The sequence below is a fragment of the Ylistrum balloti genome, unplaced genomic scaffold (genome assembly GCF_031769215.1).
Source record: "Ylistrum balloti isolate Yb309-2 unplaced genomic scaffold, AGI_CSIRO_Ybal_v1 Utg370454, whole genome shotgun sequence".
Classification (NCBI taxonomy): Eukaryota; Metazoa; Mollusca; class Bivalvia; order Pectinida; family Pectinidae; genus Ylistrum; species Ylistrum balloti.
In genome coordinates, this window is record NW_026782301.1 from 50,355 (window position 1) to 70,358 (window position 20,004).

General features: G+C 35.5%; 1 protein-coding gene across 1 annotated transcript in view; it reads right to left on the reverse strand.

The window, feature by feature from the left end:
• LOC132555140 (spectrin beta chain, non-erythrocytic 5-like) overlaps window positions 1–20,004 on the reverse strand; it is a 125,465-nt gene that overhangs the window by 22,396 nt on the left and 83,065 nt on the right. The window contains exons 47-65 of the mRNA XM_060219489.1: window positions 19,786–19,965; window positions 18,225–18,428; window positions 17,776–17,925; window positions 17,090–17,194; window positions 16,861–16,955; window positions 16,178–16,268; window positions 15,110–15,265; window positions 14,639–14,830; window positions 14,223–14,309; window positions 13,401–13,412; window positions 7,290–7,408; window positions 6,667–6,895; window positions 6,291–6,412; window positions 5,959–6,019; window positions 5,443–5,544; window positions 5,007–5,195; window positions 4,439–4,516; window positions 3,935–4,198; window positions 3,306–3,452 (exon numbers count right to left, since the gene is read on the reverse strand). Of these exons, the coding sequence (XP_060075472.1) occupies window positions 3,306–3,452; window positions 3,935–4,198; window positions 4,439–4,516; window positions 5,007–5,195; window positions 5,443–5,544; window positions 5,959–6,019; window positions 6,291–6,412; window positions 6,667–6,895; window positions 7,290–7,408; window positions 13,401–13,412; window positions 14,223–14,309; window positions 14,639–14,830; window positions 15,110–15,265; window positions 16,178–16,268; window positions 16,861–16,955; window positions 17,090–17,194; window positions 17,776–17,925; window positions 18,225–18,428; window positions 19,786–19,965 (2,583 nt within the window). The remainder of the gene's footprint in view (window positions 1–3,305; window positions 3,453–3,934; window positions 4,199–4,438; window positions 4,517–5,006; window positions 5,196–5,442; window positions 5,545–5,958; window positions 6,020–6,290; window positions 6,413–6,666; window positions 6,896–7,289; window positions 7,409–13,400; window positions 13,413–14,222; window positions 14,310–14,638; window positions 14,831–15,109; window positions 15,266–16,177; window positions 16,269–16,860; window positions 16,956–17,089; window positions 17,195–17,775; window positions 17,926–18,224; window positions 18,429–19,785; window positions 19,966–20,004) is intronic.

The window sequence follows — 20,004 nt, forward strand, 5'->3', positions numbered from 1 at the left end:
TCATCACAAGAGGCTTACAGTAAGGACAATCACCTGAAGTAAAACAATGTTATCACAGTCACTCTCTTTCATCACAAGAGGCTTACAGTAAGGACAGTCACCTCAAGTATCACAGTCACTCTCTTTCATCACAAGAGGCTTACAGTAAGGACAATCACCTGAAGTATCACAGTCACTCTCTTTCATCACAAGAGACTTACAGTAAGGACAGTCACATGAAGTATCACAGTCACTCTCTTTCATCACAAGAGACTTACAGTAAGGACAGTCACCTGAAGTATCACAGTCACTCTCTTTCATCACAAGAGGCTTACAGTAAGGACAGTCACCTGAAGTATCACAGTCACTCTCTTTCATCACAAGAGGCTTACAGTAAGGACAATCACCTGAAGTATCACAGTCACTCTCTTTCATCACAAGAGACTTACAGTAAGGACAGTCACCTGAAGTATCACAGTCACTCTCTTTCATCACAAGAGACTTACAGTAAGGACAGTCACCTGAAGTAAAACAATGTTATCACAGTCACTCTCTTTCATCACAAGAGGCTTACAGTAAGGACAGTCACCTGAAGTAAAACAATGTTATCACAGTCACTCTCTTTCATCACAAGAGACTTACAGTAAGGACAGTCACCTGAAGTATCACAGTCACTCTCTTTCATCACAAGAGGCTTACAGTAAGGACAGTCACCTGAAGTAAAACAATGTTATCACAGTCACTCTCTTTCATCACAAGAGGCTTACAGTAAGGACAGTCATCTGAAGTAAAACAATGTTATCACAGTCACTCTCTTTCATCACAAGAGACTTACAGTAAGGACAGTCACCTCAAGTAAAACAATGTTATCACAGTCACTCTCTTTCATCACAAGAGGCTTACAGTAAGGACAGTCACCTCAAGTATCACAGTCACTCTCTTTCATCACAAGAGGCTTACAGTAAGGACAGTCACCTCAAGTATCACAGTCACTCTCTTTCATCACAAGAGGCTTAAAGTAAGGACAGTCACCTGAAGTAAAACAATGTTATCACAGTCACTCTCTTTCATCACAAGAGGCTTACAGTAAGGACAATCACCTGAAGTAAAACAATGTTATCACAGTCACTCTCTTTCATCACAAGAGACTTACAGTAAGGACAGTCACATGAAGTATCACAGTCACTCTCTTTCATCACAAGAGACTTACAGTAAGGACAGTCACCTGAAGTATCACAGTCACTCTCTTTCATCACAAGAGGCTTACAGTAAGGACAGTCACCTGAAGTATCACAGTCACTCTCTTTCATCACAAGAGGCTTACAGTAAGGACAATCACCTGAAGTATCACAGTCACTCTCTTTCATCACAAGAGACTTACAGTAAGGACAGTCACCTGAAGTATCACAGTCACTCTCTTTCATCACAAGAGACTTACAGTAAGGACAGTCACCTGAAGTAAAACAATGTTATCACAGTCACTCTCTTTCATCACAAGAGGCTTACAGTAAGGACAGTCACCTGAAGTAAAACAATGTTATCACAGTCACTCTCTTTCATCACAAGAGACTTACAGTAAGGACAGTCACCTGAAGTATCACAGTCACTCTCTTTCATCACAAGAGGCTTACAGTAAGGACAGTCACCTGAAGTAAAACAATGTTATCACAGTCACTCTCTTTCATCACAAGAGGCTTACAGTAAGGACAGTCATCTGAAGTAAAACAATGTTATCACAGTCACTCTCTTTCATCACAAGAGACTTACAGTAAGGACAGTCACCTCAAGTAAAACAATGTTATCACAGTCACTCTCTTTCATCACAAGAGGCTTACAGTAAGGACAGTCACCTCAAGTATCACAGTCACTCTCTTTCATCACAAGAGGCTTACAGTAAGGACAGTCACCTGAAGTATCACAGTCACTCTCTTTCATCACAAGAGGCTTACAGTAAGGACAGTCACCTCAAGTATCACAGTCACTCTCTTTCATCACAAGAGGCTTACAGTAAGGACAGTCACCTCAAGTATCACAGTCACTCTCTTTCATCACAAGAGGCTTACAGTAAGGACAGTCACCTGAAGTATCACAGTCACTCTCTTTCATCACAAGAGGCTTACAGTAAGGACAGTCACCTCAAGTAAAACAATGTTATCACAGTCACTCTCTTTCATCACAAGAGGCTTACAGTAAGGACAGTCACCTCAAGTATCACAGTCACTCTCTTTCATCACAAGAGGATTACAGTAAGGACAGTCACCTGAAGTAAAACAATGTTATCACAGTCACTCTCTTTCATCACAAGAGGCTTACAGTAAGGACAGTCACCTGAAGTATCACAGTCACTCTCTTTCATCACAAGAGGATTACAGTAAGGACAGTCACCTGAAGTAAAACAATGTTATCACAGTCACTCTCTTTCATCACAAGAGACTTACAGTAAGGACAGTCACCTGAAGTATCACAGTCACTCTCTTTCATCACAAGAGGCTTACATTAAGGACAGTCACCTGAAGTAAAACAATGTTATCACTGTCACTCTCTTTCATCACAAGAGGCTTACATTAAGGACAGTCACCTGAAGTAAAACAATACTGAATATAAAACTCATAGGATAATTAGCTTTCAAGTGTCACAAAAAAGAAATTATGACATTGATGATAGTAAGGCAGTTTAAATACATCAATGCGTTCTCACTAATGCATTTTCAATGACAAATAAATAAAGATATGCTCAAAATGCAATTTTCCTTTAAAAACTATAGTGGACTTAAGGTGACCCCAAAACAAAATTTTGAAAATAAGATAATAGGATGTAAATCCTATATACTAGACTAAGATATATTTATACAACCAGGTTACCAATCATTTGATCCATGGTTTTCTATAATTACAGGTTTCATGTAAACTGTAATATTTAGATATGTACTAGGTCTCCTGAATCTACATAGGTATTGTTACTAATAAGTTAAAGGTATTTTCTTAAACAGACCATAAAAATAACAACCATGATTGTTAATTATGAAACATTATTATAAGTGTGTATGTGAATCCCTGTTAGCTGTTGTTTTCTTGTGATTCACACTTATTATAGAACAAAGTCACAAGGTGAAATACTGGTATAACAATGAAAATGATTCTCTGAATTAATTAACAAAAAATGTTGATTAGATAATAATAAAACTTTGAATAATTAATTACAGAAGCAGGAAATTGTACATGTACTTAATCAGGATTTAGTGGATGTTTCCTCAATCTGGCTGCAAATTGGAAGGACAAACACTAGTGCTATCCGACTACATTGCATATGTACAGTCACGTCCATACCTCCACAACAGCATCCACACGGTTCCTGTTGGCTGTGACTTCAGCCTCAAAGGCCTGATGCTTCTGGAGTTTGGCTTGTAGGTTGGTAGGATCTCGGTAGGACTCATCAAGGGCCACCTGAAGCTTCTCGTTGATCCAGTTAGACACCTAAATTATACAGTAAAACCACAACATAACATCCCCAAATACACCTCGTTGATCCAGTTAGACACCTAAATTATACAGTAAAACCACAACATAACATCCCCAAATACACCTCGTTGATCCAGTTAGACACCTAAATTATACAGTAAAACCACAACATAACATCCCCAAATACACCTCGTTGATCCAGTTAGACACCTAAATTATACAGTAAAACCACAACATAACATCCCCAAATACACCTCGTTGATCCAGTTAGACACCTAAATTATACAGTAAAACCACAACATAACATCCCCAAATACACCTAGACCTCAATGTTAATCTTAAATTTTCAATTGCTATCTTCACAACATCCTTTTAATTTTTTAATTTTATTGTACATCTCCTTAAATATTGAACCTTTATCAAATCTGCACAAAACATGTTTTATTTTCTTTAAATCAGCCGCTCTGAAATTTATTCTACTGAGTGTTATAACTTACTTCATACAAGTTCCTAAGGAAGAGTTGGTAGTTTTTAGAATCCTCCAGTTTCTGCCTTCTGGCAGCTGACTGGTCCATGAATCGCCTGGTACGCTCTACAGCAGCTTGACAGCGATCAACAATCTCATGTGTAGCATAATGGTTCTGCTCGTTCAAGCTTTGTGCAAACTGTTTTAGGTCCTCCAGTCTGTCCTGTTGGGCCTGTGTTGCCTTCTCAAAACCATCATGTTTCTTAATCAGCGCCTCAACACTGTATAATGTGTTCTGAAATCACAGAGGCCATTCTTCACTGTTAATATACACAAGTGTCTACTTTATTTGAGATTTTGACCATCAATAAACAAAATATTACCATTAGAAATGTAATGCAAAACATAATCAGGTGTACAATGAGTGATGTGTTTCAAAGCAAACTCTACAAAACCTGTTTCAGCATATAACTAGATACCTACACAGTCATACATTATAATACTTATAACTGTACAACCAGTAGTTCTATCTTACCCCAAGGTCATCATTGGACAGGAAAGCTTCCTTTGTAGAAATCCAGGACTCCGTTTGTTCTGCTGTCTCAATGAAAACCTATACAAACAACAATCAGGTAAGATTTCATTCAATGATTTTATCAAACAATCAGGTAAGATTTCATTCAATGATTTTATCAAACAATCAGGTAAGATTTCATTCAATGATTTTATCAAACAATCAGGTAAGATTTCATTCAATGATTTTATCAAACAATCAGGTAAGATTTCATTCAATGATTTTATCAAACAATCAGGTAAGATTTCATTCAATGATTTTATCAAACAATCAGGTAAGATTTCATTCAGTAATTTTTTCAAATGATCAGGTGTTGTCTGCTAATCTTTTAAAAACTAAAATTTTCCCAACAGATTACTGTTGGCATGTCCTCCTTATCATGGCTGTAATAATATTACATGCTATTATTTCTAAAATGGTTCTTAATTTCTCTGTCAATATGTTTGTTAGGTAGATCATCTTTTGTAAAATTCAACTGATGTAACTGCTTGTATGAAGGTATTGCAGTCTGAATGACCTTTGACCTTACCTGGAGGTCATGACACTGAGTGAGGACTACATTACGCTTGTCCCAAGCTCCATTCAGTGACAGTTTGGTGTGGTCAAGTTGACCGATGGTCTTCTGTATTTCCTCTGCAGCATAATGTTTGCTCTCAATTAACTTGTTACCATACTCTCTTACGGCAGCAAAGTGGGGTTTACGACCATCAATCTCCGCCTGGGAAACAAGTGATCAAACACTTATGTAAGAGCAAAAGTTGATCAATTTTTTACATATATTTAAACAGATTAGGAGTGTTACATCACAAATCTTTTTTGACATATATCACACTGGTGTAAAACAGTAAAACAATATCTTCATTTTTGATTAATACTTTTGAAAAGTTTTAGACACAAGCAGTTTGTTTCTGTTAACATCTGTTACAATTTCTGTTTATCTTCAAGTGTACAGCTTTCTAAGCTACCTTGCGTTCATGGTGCATCTGTAGTAAGCTCTCAGCCTCAGGAACGTCCTTGGCCAGGTCAGCAGCATTCATCCTAGTGGTCATATCACCTGACCAAGAGATCTGTAAAGATCAATATCAAGGTTAGATCAATGATAGAATGTATTGTTGACTGATATCATTCAATGACAAATCTCTAATCTGTAATCATTAAGTTTATCCAGCCTCCTCCCAAATCCCACCCCTCAATTCTTGACTTGTGTAGTTTCAGAGATCTGAGTGTGCTACTTAACACACCTAATGATAAAGAAATTAGTGATTTCTTTATCAGCATGGTTTGACTAAACCAAAATTTTAAACATTCTATTAATCTTTTGTTGTTTTGAAATTACACTCGAATTTAAAAATTGTTGTAGTAAGCAAATTCAAGGTGATGTAATGCCATGCTTTAAGCTGGGACATAATGCACTCTCTCTGCTGTTATAAAGTATGTATGTATACATATATGTGTAAAAAGAAATCGAAAAGTCAACTAACCAGCTCTCTAGCATCTGCAAGGAACTTCTGAAGTTTATAGGACTCCACGAGTCTTGATTTTCTGTAAATAAAAATTATGGATATTTTAAAACTAATTTCATTGATTTTTTAAAACTCAATAAAACTGTCAAGTGGCATGGTTAATCACTGCGTCACTATTTCATAAGAGCAGATACAGGACACTGTATCAAAATTTGTACTTTCTCAAAGTAAACTTGATCTTACTAAAGTCTGATCTATGCAATAGATTCTGGACAAGGTTTCCATTACAGCAGTATAGATAAAAGACTATAAGCTACAGTAGTTCTATAACCCCAGTAGATAATGCCTACCTCAGATCAGACAGGTCCTCTAATTTCTCCCAGTTATCTTGGGCCTCCTGTTGTTTAGACAGGATGGAATCTGCCATGTCAGGGTACTTGTTACAAAGCTGACGACACTGCAGCTCAATTCGCTGTTCAAGATCACAAACACAACAAATTAATTACTAGTATAACCAATGTTTCAAATGAATCCGTTAATAGCTCACACAGGGCAAACATTTAATTTGCAATTCTTTAGTCATCATTTGAATTGAAAAAAGAATTTCACAACCAAAAATACCTTAAATGAATGCAAGTACAAGTACGATACCTCGATTCTATCTTTAATTTAAAACATAATTTCGGCATGAACACTCTATAATACAACATATTTTTGACCGTTTACCTCAAGCTGGGTTTGTAGAGCTGTCATGTCACGTTCCATCTCCTCTTGTTTCCTCTGTAGGGCCTCCACCGCGTTCAAATCCTTACCCATGTCTTCACTGGAAAGCAGAACTGCCTTCTCGTTGATTCGGTCATTTATGTCATCAACATCACGGTTAAAGGCATGGATCTCTAGGGCTGCAGCCAACTTCTGTTTATAACTGTCCAGGTCACCTTGGATACCTTTCCATCTAGCAATATACATGTAGGATTGTGTCAATTTTTCCTTTCAATATTTTCAATGTCACAGAAATAAAATTGATGTATAAGCAGGATTTTAAAAATCTGTTACTTTTATTCCAAAATGCATAGTGAAGAATCTTGGTAACAACAATTCCTAATAGATACATTTGTCTAAAATGATTTTCCATGAAAAGTTATGACCCTGACACTGGAAAATTTAGAATATCAAACTTTGAGGTATTAATCGAAGCAATTATACCACAAGATCTGCCCCCATCCCCACCACATGGCTGAAAATGAATAGATCTAGTGATATCATGGACAAAGTAGTTAATTTTATAATGATAAAACACTCATCAGTGTAAAACCGATCATTATTTTGTTTATTTTATCTTGACTTACTTCTGGTTCATCTCGTCACGCCTTTGTTTAACAGCTATAGTGTCAGTTCGTCCCTGTGAGATAAGCTTGGTGGCCAGGTCATTGATGGCTTTGATACGACTATCATCTACTGTGATACCCTGTCAGGTATGAAAAGTGAAACATTAAAGAGAGGAGACAACTTGATAATACTCTGTTAGGCAGACAATACACTACAGAAGGGAGACAACTTGATATGTTTATTGTTTACAGTATCACTCTGTCAGGAAGACAATACATTACAGAGGGGAGACAACTTGATATGTTTATTGTTTATAGTAAACTCTGTCAGGAAGACGATACATAACAGAGGGGAGACAACTTGATATGTTTATTGTTTACAGTATCACTCTGTCAGGAAGACGATACATAACAGAGGGGAGACAACTTGATATGTTTATTGTTTATAGTAAACTCTGTCAGGAAGATGATACATACAGAGGGGAGACAACATTGTTTACAGACTCTGGGGAGATACAACTTGATATGTTTATTGTTTATAGTAAACTCTGTCAGGAAGATGATACATTACAGAGGGGAGACAACTTGATATGTTTATTGTTTACAGTATCACTCTGTCAGGAAGACGATACATAACAGAGGGGAGACAACTTGATATGTTTATTGTTTATAGTAAACTCTGTCAGGAAGATGATACATTACAGAGGGGAGACAACTTGATATGTTTATTGTTTATAGTAAACTCTGTCGTAAACTCTGTCAGGAAGACGATACATAACAGAGGGGAGAACTTGATATGTTTATTGTTTATTGATACATAACAGAGGGGAGACAACTTGATATGTTTATTGTTTATAGTAAACTCTGTCAGGAAGATGATACATTACAGACGGGAGACAACTTGATATGTTTATTGTTTTTATTGTCAGGAAGATGATACATTTATATGTTTAAACTCTGTCAGGAAGATGATACATTACAGAGGGGAGACAACTTGATATGTTTATTGTTTATAGTAAACTCTGTCAGGAAGATGATACATTACAGAGGGGAGACAACTTGATATGTTTATTGTTTATAGTAAACTCTGTCAGGAAGACGATACATTACAGAGGGGAGACAACTTGATATGTTTATTGTTTATAGTAAACTCTGTCAGGAAGACGATACATAACAGAGGGGAGACAACTTGATATGTTTATTGTTTATAGTAAACTCTGTCAGGAAGACGATACATAACAGAGGGGAGACAACTTGATATGTTTATTGTTTATAGTATAACAGAGGGGAGACAACTTGATATGTTTATTGTTTATAGTAAACTCTACAGAGGGGAAGACTTGATATGATACATAACAGAGGGGAGACAACTTGATATGTTTATTGTTTATAGTAAACTCTGTCAGGAAGACGATACATAACAGAGGGGAGACAACTTGATATGTTTATTGTTTATAGTAAACTCTGTCAGGAAGACGATACATTACAGAGGGGAGACAACTTGATATGTTTATTGTTTATAGTAAACTCTGTCAGGAAGATGATACATTACAGAGGGGAGACAACTTGATATGTTTATTGTTTACAGTATCACTCTGTCAGGAAGACGATACATAACAGAGGGGAGACAACTTGATATGTTTATTGTTTTAGTACTCTGTCAGGAAGACGATACATTACAACTTGATATGTTTATTGTTTATAGTAAACTCTGTCAGACAACTTGAAGACGATACATTACAGAGGGGAGACAACTTGATATGTTTATTGTTTATAGTAAACTCTGTCAGGAAGACGATACATTACAGAGGGGAGACAACTTGATATGTTTATTGTTTATAGTAAACTCTGTCAGGAAGACGATACATTAACAGAGGGGAGACAACTTGATATGTTTATTGTTTTAGTACGATACATTACAGAGGGGAGACAACTTGATATGTTTATTGTTTATAGTAAACTCTGTCAGGAAGACGATACATAACAGAGGGGAGACAACTTGATATGTTTATTGTTTATAGTAAACTCTGTCAGGAAGACGATACATTACAGAGGGGAGACAACTTGATATGTTTATTGTTTATAGTAAACTCTGTCAGGAAGACGATACATTACAGAGGGGAGACAACTTGATATGTTTATTGTTTATAGTAAACTCTGTCAGGAAGACGATACATTACAGAGGGGAGACAACTTGATATGTTTATTGTTTATAGTAAACTCTGTCAGGAAGACGATACATAACAGAGGGGAGACAACTTGATATGTTTATTGTTTATAGTAAACTCTGTCAGGAAGACGATACATTACAGAGGGGAGACAACTTGATATGTTTATTGTTTATAAACTCTGTCAGGAAGACGATACATAACAGAGGGGAGACAACTTGATATGTTTATTGTTTATAGTAAACTCTGTCAGGAAGACGATACATAACAGAGGGGAGACAACTTGATATGTTTATTGTTTATAGTAAACTCTGTCAGGAAGATGATACATTACAGAGGGGAGACAACTTGATATGTTTATTGTTGACAGTATCACTCTGTCAGGAAGACGATACATAACAGAGGGGAGACAACTTGATATGTTTATTGTTTACAGTATCACTCTGTCATGAAGATGATACATTACAGAGGGGAGACAACTTGATATGTTTATTGTTTACAGTATCACTCTGTCATGAAGATGATACATTACAGAGGGGAGACAACTTGATATGTTTATTGTTTATAGTAAACTCTGTCAGGAAGACGATACATTACAGAGGGGAGACAACTTGATATGTTTATTGTTTATAGTAAACTCTGTCAGGAAGACGATACATTACAGAGGATACATTACAGAGGGGAGACAACTTGATATGTTTATTGTTTATAGTAAACTCTGTCAGGAAGACGATACATAACAGAGGGGAGACAACTTGATATGTTTATTGTTTATAGTAAACTCTGTCAGGAAGACGATACATAACAGAGGGGAGACAACTTGATATGTTTATTGTTTATAGTAAACTCTGTCAGGAAGACGATACATAACAGAGGGGAGACAACTTGATATGTTTATTGTTTATAGTAAACTCTGTCAGGAAGACGATACATAACAGAGGGGAGACAACTTGATATGTTTATTGTTTATAGTAAACTCTGTATTGTTTACAGTATCACTCTGTCAGGAAGACGATACATTACAGAGGGGAGACAACTTGATATGTTTATTGTTTATAGTAAACTCTGTCAGGAAGACGATACATAACAGAGGGGAGACAACTTGATATGTTTATTGTTTATAGTAAACTCTGTCAGGAGATACATTACAGAGGGGAGACAACTTGATATGTTTATTGTTTATAGTAAACTCTGTCAGGAAGACGATACATTACAGAGGGGAGACAACTTGATATGTTTATTGTTTATAGTAAACTCTGTCAGGACTTGTGATACATTAGAGGGGATGACAACCTAAAGACTATCATCTACAATTAATTTTCTGTGAGGAACCATAAGATAACATTATTGTCAGGAACAATAACACATCAGACAGGGGAGACAACTCGATACATCTATCATAAGACTTTGAAAGGAACAGTAATAAAGTGATTATAGAAGAGAAACAACTTGATAGGACTAGCATCAACAAATAAACCCTATCAGGAGATTAGGTAACAAATCATGAAGTGGAGCTTACTTTATAGAATCCATTCTGTAATGATTGGACTAATCATAAGTAAAGTATCTATCCACTATGACAATGTCACTGTGCCATTTAGAAGTACCTTATCATCAATTCCATCAATCGCTTCTTTCTGACAGAGGATAATTCACAAGAAAACAACATGAGCTACATTACTAGGTTACACTTCAGTGCACATTTAAAACTGTACGTTCACTCATGTAGATTTCCAAACAAATGAATCAGTTTCAGAAGACAGAATTTTGTTTCTGATCTCAAACTTTTTTCTAACTACAAAGAACAGGTAAAAGAATATTTCCTATACCTAATTTTTAGATCATCATATGACTGGTTAAGATTTCTAAATCCTGGTTGTCAGGCAAGAAAGACAAGATTGGTCACTTTAATAGTCATCAGTGGAATAAAAGAAAAGTGCAAAAATACAGTGACAATATGGTGAAGCAACATTTCTACAGTTTTCTCCATCTCAAAAAAGTTTTTAATGTTTTCCCGACAAACTGAAAATGTCTATTCCTCAAATCTATAAATAAATGGCTACAAGTTTCAGATTGTGAAAAGGATTTTAGTGCACAAGGGAGAGAAAACATGTTGGGCTAGCACTGCTCTCTGTAGAGTCAGTGGGTGCAGTTTCAGTGTAATCCAGTTGACCAGCTGCTCACCCAGCTCTCCTGTAATGTGATAGTTCCTGTTGCTCATTGTACTAGTTAGGTAGTTTACTGAATTTTTTAAAAAAAAGCCAGCAACAGCAGAATACCTTCAAAGATTTTACCTTTGAGGATGGAACTGAACATTAAGTGATGTCGGTACAATAAAACAGTTATAGAGATGCTAAACGTGAACAAAAACAGCAGGTGACTTTAATCAATTCTGTGATGATGACTACAGATGCAATCAATTCTTACATATCTAAACATAACTACATACAGAAGCACTGAAGTACATAATGCAGGCATCAGTGTTGTTACAGTGCCACTTTCCCAAACCAATCCTTCTCAAACCCAATCACCTCTGCAAACTAAATGTCAATGTCATCTTTAGTATAAAAATAAAAACCTTCTCAATACCGATTCTTCTCTAAATACCAAACCCAATTTTGTGTCTGAAAATAAGTACTGATGCAGAGCTGGAAAGCCACAGTTTTGTTTCTAAATCATGGGTAGTTGTATAATGTTAATGTTTTCTATTAATGGAGTGCTGTTTTAAAAGACCACTTTTTATACTGATAAACAAAATCACATATTCATGAAATATATTGGCTGGTAACAATTTCAGACAAGCCGACAATCCTACCGGGGCTGGACCACATGCAATGTTACCTTACTTCCAATATCACAGCTCTTGTGACCTAAAGTTACATGGATATCACTGTTTTTTCAGTTTATCAGAGTGTTCTTACTCTGTAAAAACTTTTTCTGGATTCAGTTGGATATATGCAGTGTAAATGCTGAAATCAAATGGAATGGTTAAATGTAGTGTATAGAACGCAGATCAGTTCAATCATGTCAAGCTCCATTAACTTGCTTCACTTCTACAAACCGTCCCTAAACTGTCTAAATATACATGACACCTGTATGGTCAGTTTGGAGAAATTCAACTGTATTACAAATCTAAACAATTACGAAAGAAAATTTATCAACCACAGATATTGTTAATCATGGTCATATCATACAAAATTTTGTTTTAAGGAAACATACATTTCATCCACAACAATTTCACATATAGGATACCTCATTTCAATCCTCCAACATCACAAATAGGTACATAAGTATATACATGTATATATAACAGATAACATAGGAAGGTAAGGTACAGGGAATAATGGGACATGTTGTAACCAAGGAAACAGCAGTGAAGCTAAACAACAGGAGAAAGGAAGTTGTATTGAGGTACATAAATGTCATGCACATAAATAGGCCAGAGGTTTAGAATTCACTTTAATACATTTCCTACACTCTCAAATCTACAAAAGGCTTTATTTGATTTTTTAACTTTGCTAGTACAGTCCAAGGACAAATAGAAAATTAATACTACTTTAAATAAGTTGAAGAATCAGAAAGTTAAAGGAATGGGACATCTTTGGATAAAAACTGCACATCTTGTTTTGTGTCATCATTCACTATCAGCACATGTGTTGATATTACTTAGGCGTGATTATTGGATATTCTAAATACCACCATATTTTTCCCCTGAAGAAAACAGGTACGAAAATGCAAATGATACAAGTCAATAGAACTACGGCCATCTATATTATTTCACATCAGATGAACAGTGGGAAGTACTCTAAGATGACCGTTAATTATCAACAATCTCATTAAGTTTTCAATCTGACTTTATATCTAAGGCTACTGTCAAGGACAATGAGTGATGTACAGCTGCAATGGTAGAAGAGTGAGGAGGTGTAGGTGAGAGGAAGATGGGTGTTAACAAGAAAGTGCTTACACCAAGGGCATCCTGTAATACAAGGGTGTAGTTTGTGTTAGTATATATATCACACCATATATAGACATTTAATAGTCACCCATCTGATACTGTAATATAACAGTGTGTATCACACCATATATAGACATTTAATATTCACCCATCTGATACTGCAATATAACAGTATGTATCACACCATATATAGACATTTAATATTCACCCATCTGATACTGTAATATAACAGTATGTATCACACCATATATAGACATTTAATATTCACCCATCTGATACTGCAATATAACAGTATGTATCACACCATATATAGACATTTAATATTCACCCATCTGATACTGCAATATAACAGTATGTATCACACCATATATAGACATTTAATATTCACCCATCTGATACTGTAATATATAGCACTTTCTGACATAATTAATTAAACCAATTTAAGTTAAAGTTTAACAATCCTCAATTATGGCAACATATTGATAAGCAAGATTCGATTAAGAAATTTTTAAAAATATTTTGCAAGACTTCATAAATATCACACAAGTTTCAGGAGTATTCCCCCTCCCCGTTAGGTTCATCCTCCAGAAATCATGGTTAGAATTATCAACATTTAAAGCATTTCAAGATGTGTTAAGGGTTAAAAACATGCAAAAACAAAATTTCAAAACAAAGTTTCAGAATGTGCTGTAATAGATATAGACTGAGTATACATCACAAACCACCAGTAGAATTACAACAGATATATACACACCTATACCTGACATTTGGTTACAGTATTTATCATTGGTTAGAATGTATACAGTGGTTTGACAAATATGTCAGACTTACAGCTGATTCCAAGTCGTTTGCTTTCTTCTGAAGTTCACAGCAGTGTTCATAGTCACGGCCCAGATCTCCTGCATTTACCAGTGCCTCCTATCCCAAAACAAATAAAACAAGTCTTTCTAATACAAACCCAAAACATACATACACATTTAATCTATGGTGCCTCCTTTTGGAAACATTGAAATAGTCTACTGAAAATAACAATTAATGTATCATATAGTCTGAATTACAAAACCATTTCAATATTTATATACCTAAATTCTTTCACTGTAACTATTTTCCAAATGGAAAACATCTTCGGGTATTTGCAATAATTCCATTTTTTATTTTTCCTGAAGAGGAAAGAAGTCAATGAATTACTAGTTGTTAACCGTGATCAATATCGAAACTTGGATGACTTAGAAATGTGAGCCTCTTACCTTCTCCCTGATCCAGGTCTCAACCTTGTCCACCTGCTCATTAAACTTAAGGATGTCTTTGGCTTCTTCTAGACCTTTGCCACGGTTACTAGATCCCTGCAGTAGCTCATTCCATTTGGAGGAGAAGCGCTGCATACACTGACGAACCCTATCAGACTCTGGGTGCTTCCTGCGCACCAGTTCATTGCCTTTCTGTCACCAACAACATTTAATCATTAGCAAGAGTCCACAGTAATGTCCATGTATTAAAATGCCTTTCAGTAATCTCAGAAACAATTGCAATTAATCTGATAATTAGGGATTTTTTGGTAAGATTCAACATATTTCAAAACAATTTCAGAGACAATGAAAGGCTAACACAACGTTCATTAGGAGTTAATATCCTGATCATTTTTCATGTTTGGTGAACTGTAGCTCCAGGGCATATGGTTCTACTAAGTAAAAGTTAGTACCTTAAATCAAGACACCTACCTCTTTAATCTTCTCAACACCTTCTGTATTAGCTTTTATTTCAGCCTCAAATGCTTGATGTTTCTGTAACTTTTTCATCTTTTCATTTAAATCTGTCACATCCTGGAAATCATCCTCATAAGCAACTTTAAGTTTGTCATCTACCCAGCCTTCAAACTGAAAAAATTATATAAACAGACATTCAATATAAACAGGAAACTTCAAGAAAATTACAGAGAAGGAGAATATGGTATAGCCAAGAGTAATAATAGAATAGTCTTGTCTGACAATGAAATAGTTCGTTTTGGTAACAGCACATAGTCTTGTCTGACAATGAAATCATTCGTTTTGGTAACAGCACATAGTCTTGTCTGACAATGAAATAGTTCGTTTTGGTAACAGCACATAGTCTTGTTTGACAATGAAATAGTTCGTTTTGGTAACAGCACATAGTCTTGTTTGACAATGAAATAGTTCGTTTTGGTAACAGCACATAGTCTTGTGTGACAATGAAATCGTTCGTTTTGGTAACAGCACATAGTCTTGTCTGACAATGAAATCGTTCGTTTTGGTAACAGCACATAGTCTTGTCTGACAATGAAATAGTTCGTTTTGGTAACAGCACATAGTCTTGTCTGACAATGAAATAGTTCGTTTTGGTAACAACACATAGTCTTGTCTGACAATGAAATAGTTCGTTTTGGTAACAGCACATAGTCTTGTCTGACAATGAAATAGTTCGTTTTGGTAACAGCACATAGTCTTGTCTGACAATGAAATAGTTCGTTTTGGTAACAACACATAGTCTTGTTTGACAATGAAATAGTTCGTTTTGGTAACAGCACATAGTCTTGTCTGACAATGAAATAGTTTGTTTTGGTAACAGCACATAGTCTTGTCTGACAATGAAATAGTTCGTTTTGGTAACAGCACATAGTCTTGTCTGACAATGAAATAGTTCGTTTTGGTAACAGCACATAGTCTTGTGTGACTATGAGAATAGTTCGTTTTGGTAACAGTACCTACAGTCTTGTCTGACAATGAAATAACCCAATGCGACTTGGACCCTGTATCAACCTTCTGCCTTACCTCATGTACGTCTCTGTTGAACTGAGCATATAGGAGAGAATCATCCAGTTTCTGAGTCCGCACTCCACTCTGGTCTTTGATCCGAGTACGCCTAAATACATCAAAGACATCTTTATATCATCAAACTTGCTTCTTTCCATGCACGGACAAAGTTTTAATTCCTATATCAGTCATTGTCCAGAGTTTAACATTGAAAGCTGAACAAGAATATGACTTTACCTAGCAGTGACATTGTCCAGAGTTTAACATTGAAAGCTGAACAAGAATATGACTTTACCTAGCAGTGACATTGTCCAGAGTTTAACATTGAAAGCTGAACAAGAATATGACTTTACCTAGCAGTGACGTCGTCTAGAGTTTAACATTGAAAGCTGAACAAGAATATGACTTTACCTAGCAGTGACATTGTCCAGAGTTTAACATTGAAAGCTGAACAAGAATATGACTTTACCTAGCAGTGACGTCGTCCAGAGTTTAACATTGAAAGCTGAACAAGAATATGACTTTACCTAGCAGTGACATTGTCCAGAGTTTAACATTGAAAGCTGAACAAGAATATGACTTTACCTAGCGGTGACGTCGTCCAGAGTTTAACATTGAAAGCTGAACAAGAATATGACTTTACCTAGCAGTGACATTGTCCAGAGTTTAACATTGAAAGCTGAACAAGAATATGACTTTACCTAGCAGTGACGTCGTCCAGAGTGGCTTGGACTCGTGGAGCCTCAAAGTGTTGATTATTGATTAACTCAGTACCATGGTCCTTCAATGCTTCTAACTGAAAGTGGGAAAAATGTATTTTTTAAGGAATCACAAAAGAATCCTTGCTAAAACTAAGATCAAATACATCATTGTCTTCATATGGCACAAACAATCTGCCCAATGCTTATGAGTGATAATTTAACATCAAACCTTGTCTTCCTGGACCTCCAGCACTTTATCAAAGGCTTCATGTCGACGAATGAAGGTTTCCACCTGGTCAATGTCAGTACCGAAGTCAGCACTAGAGAGGTAAGCCTGGTAATGAGGAAACAACAATTACTGAAAATTACCTGTTTTCATGTTACTTACACATCTACATCAGGTGAAGCAGTTCAATAACTCTAATTTACTCAGTGGTTGATAAAGTTCTGTAGGATCAGACAAAAATCTATCAGCTCTGGTAGCTTGCTGTCTTTGTGAGAAATATTGACATTGATTTTCAATTTCAGAATTTTTAACTTCTTTATCACATGAAAATTCTACATGCTGCATTCAGAACCAGAGTGCTATATCCTAACTTAATATCTAATTATCATAGTTAAGTGATTTATAAATAATAAATTGAAAAAAAAAACACAAATCTGTACAACAATCAGATCATTAACAAACTGAAAAAATTCAGGGGATAGGACAATGATGTAGCTTCTTGAACACCAATAGATATTGATGGGCTTATTTGAATATGGTATTCCACCAAAGAAGCAAGCATTTCATTGTCAGCTCTAGGTCATCCACAACACACTAAGCGACAATTGCCCCTTTTAAATTCCACGATTGTTGATATTGTGTAATCATATACATGACACAAGAGCCTTCGAGTATAGTGCTCGACCAACCTCCTGTGAAGAACTGATGGTATCAAGCTGCTGAGCATCGCGCAGGAAAGTATGGAGGTCATACAGTTTGTCATGATAATCCTTCTGGCCATCCCATGTCTTCTTCAGTCGCTCTCGTGTATCTTCAACCTGCTTTACCTTTGTTTCAATCTATCAACAAACATTAAAATTAAACAACTATAAAAATTTGCGAAAAATTGTGAGTTAAACTTAAAAAAAAAAATATTGTGTAATCAAATTTTCTTTTACATCATTTCTTTTTTGCTTATTGTGAACTGGTTGTCTTTCTTGTCAATTTGTCTCTTTGTATTTCAACAACACAATCAAAGCTAAGACTTAACACATACAACTACACAATCAACGCTAAGACTTAACACATACAACTACACAATCATAGCTAAGACTTAACACATACAACTACACAATCAAAGCTAAGACTTAACACATACATCATCTTTGGCATAGTGATCAGCCTGAATCATGGCCTCGCCAGTCTGGCAGATAGTTGTGAATGTTTCATCTCTAGCATCTATCTCAGCCTTGAGTTCCTCATGTCGACTCTTCAGCATGTCAACACTGTGTACGTCTCGCACTGGCTTCTCTGCTAACATCTCATGCTCTGTCTCATGGACCCAGCTCATAAGGTCACGTACCTACAAGTCAGTATTTAGGTGATGGCATTTAAACATGTTTTTCTGTGTAAAACTGTTAAGGTTCTGATTACCGAGTTCAATTTTTCCTTCTTTTCAAAGATGAATACAACTTTTCTGAATAAATACCTTGAAAATGATAATAACAAAGATATTCATGAGAAAAATATATCCTTTATGCTTCAAGCTTTTGGTAAAACCACAAATATCTTGACTAATTTGCTGTACACTTACTGGTGGTGATTTTGTCACCAATTTAACAATGTTTAATAACGAGATGAATTTTGCACCAGACACATTAACATTTGCAGAAAAGTGATCTTATAAAGTGATCCAAATAAAGTGATCTAATAAAATGATCTAATAAAGTGATCCAAATAAAGTGATCCAAATAAAGTGATCTTATAAAGTGATCCAAATAAAGTGATCTTATAAAGTGATCTAATAAAGTGATCCAAATAAAGTGATCTTATAAAGTGATCCAAATAAAGTGATCTTATAAAGTGATCTTATAAAGTGATCCAATAAAGTGATCCAATAAAGTAAGTGATCTTATAAATTGATCCAATATAGTGATCCAAATAAAGTGATCTTATAAAGTGATCCAATAAAATGATCCAATAAAGTAATCTTATAAAGTGATCCAATAAAGTGATCTTATAAAGTGATCCAATAAAATGATCCAATAAAGTGATCTTATAAAGTGATCCAAATCAATTGATCCAAATAAAGTGATCCAAATAAAGTGATCTTATAAAGTGATCCAATAAAGTGATCTTATAAAGTGATCCAATAAAGTGATCTTATAAAGTGATCCAATAAAGTGATCCAATAAAGTGATCTAATAAAGTGATCCAATAAAGTGATCTTATAAAGTGATCCAATAAAGTGATCCAATAGAGTGATCTTATAAAGTGATCTTATAAAGTGATCTAATAAAGTGATCTTATAAAGTGATCCAATAAAGTGATCCAAATAAAGTGATCTAATAAAGTGATCTTATAAAGTGATCCAATAAAGTGATCTTATAAAGTGATCCAATAAAGTGATCCAAATAAAGTGATCCAATAAAGTGATCTTATAAAGTGATCCAATAAAGTGATCCAATAAAGTGATCCAAATAAAGTGATCTTATAAAGTGATCCAATAAAGTGATCCAATAAAGTGATCCAATAAAGTGATCTTATAAAGTGATCCAATAAAGTGATCCAAATAAAGTGATCCAATAAAGTGATCTTATAAAGTGATCCAATAAAGTGATCCAATAAAGTGATCCAAACAAAGGAAACTAGTGTAAGTGAACCACAGAGTTACATTACAATTATTAATAGTGTAAGCTGAACGTATTTAAAGCACTAACATCTGCAGAGAAGCGATGAAGTTCAGAGGCAGCCAGCAATTCTTCCTTCCTCTGTGCAGCACGGTCCTGGAGAACACCCCAGTTCTCCACCACAGTAGCCTGGAGCTGTTCTATCTCTGCAGCGTTGTCCCCCGGGTATGTCTGCTGGAGGCGGTCCGAATCCTCAATCAATACTTGAAGCTGTAGGACCAAAATCAAACCACCAATCAAAACACAGCA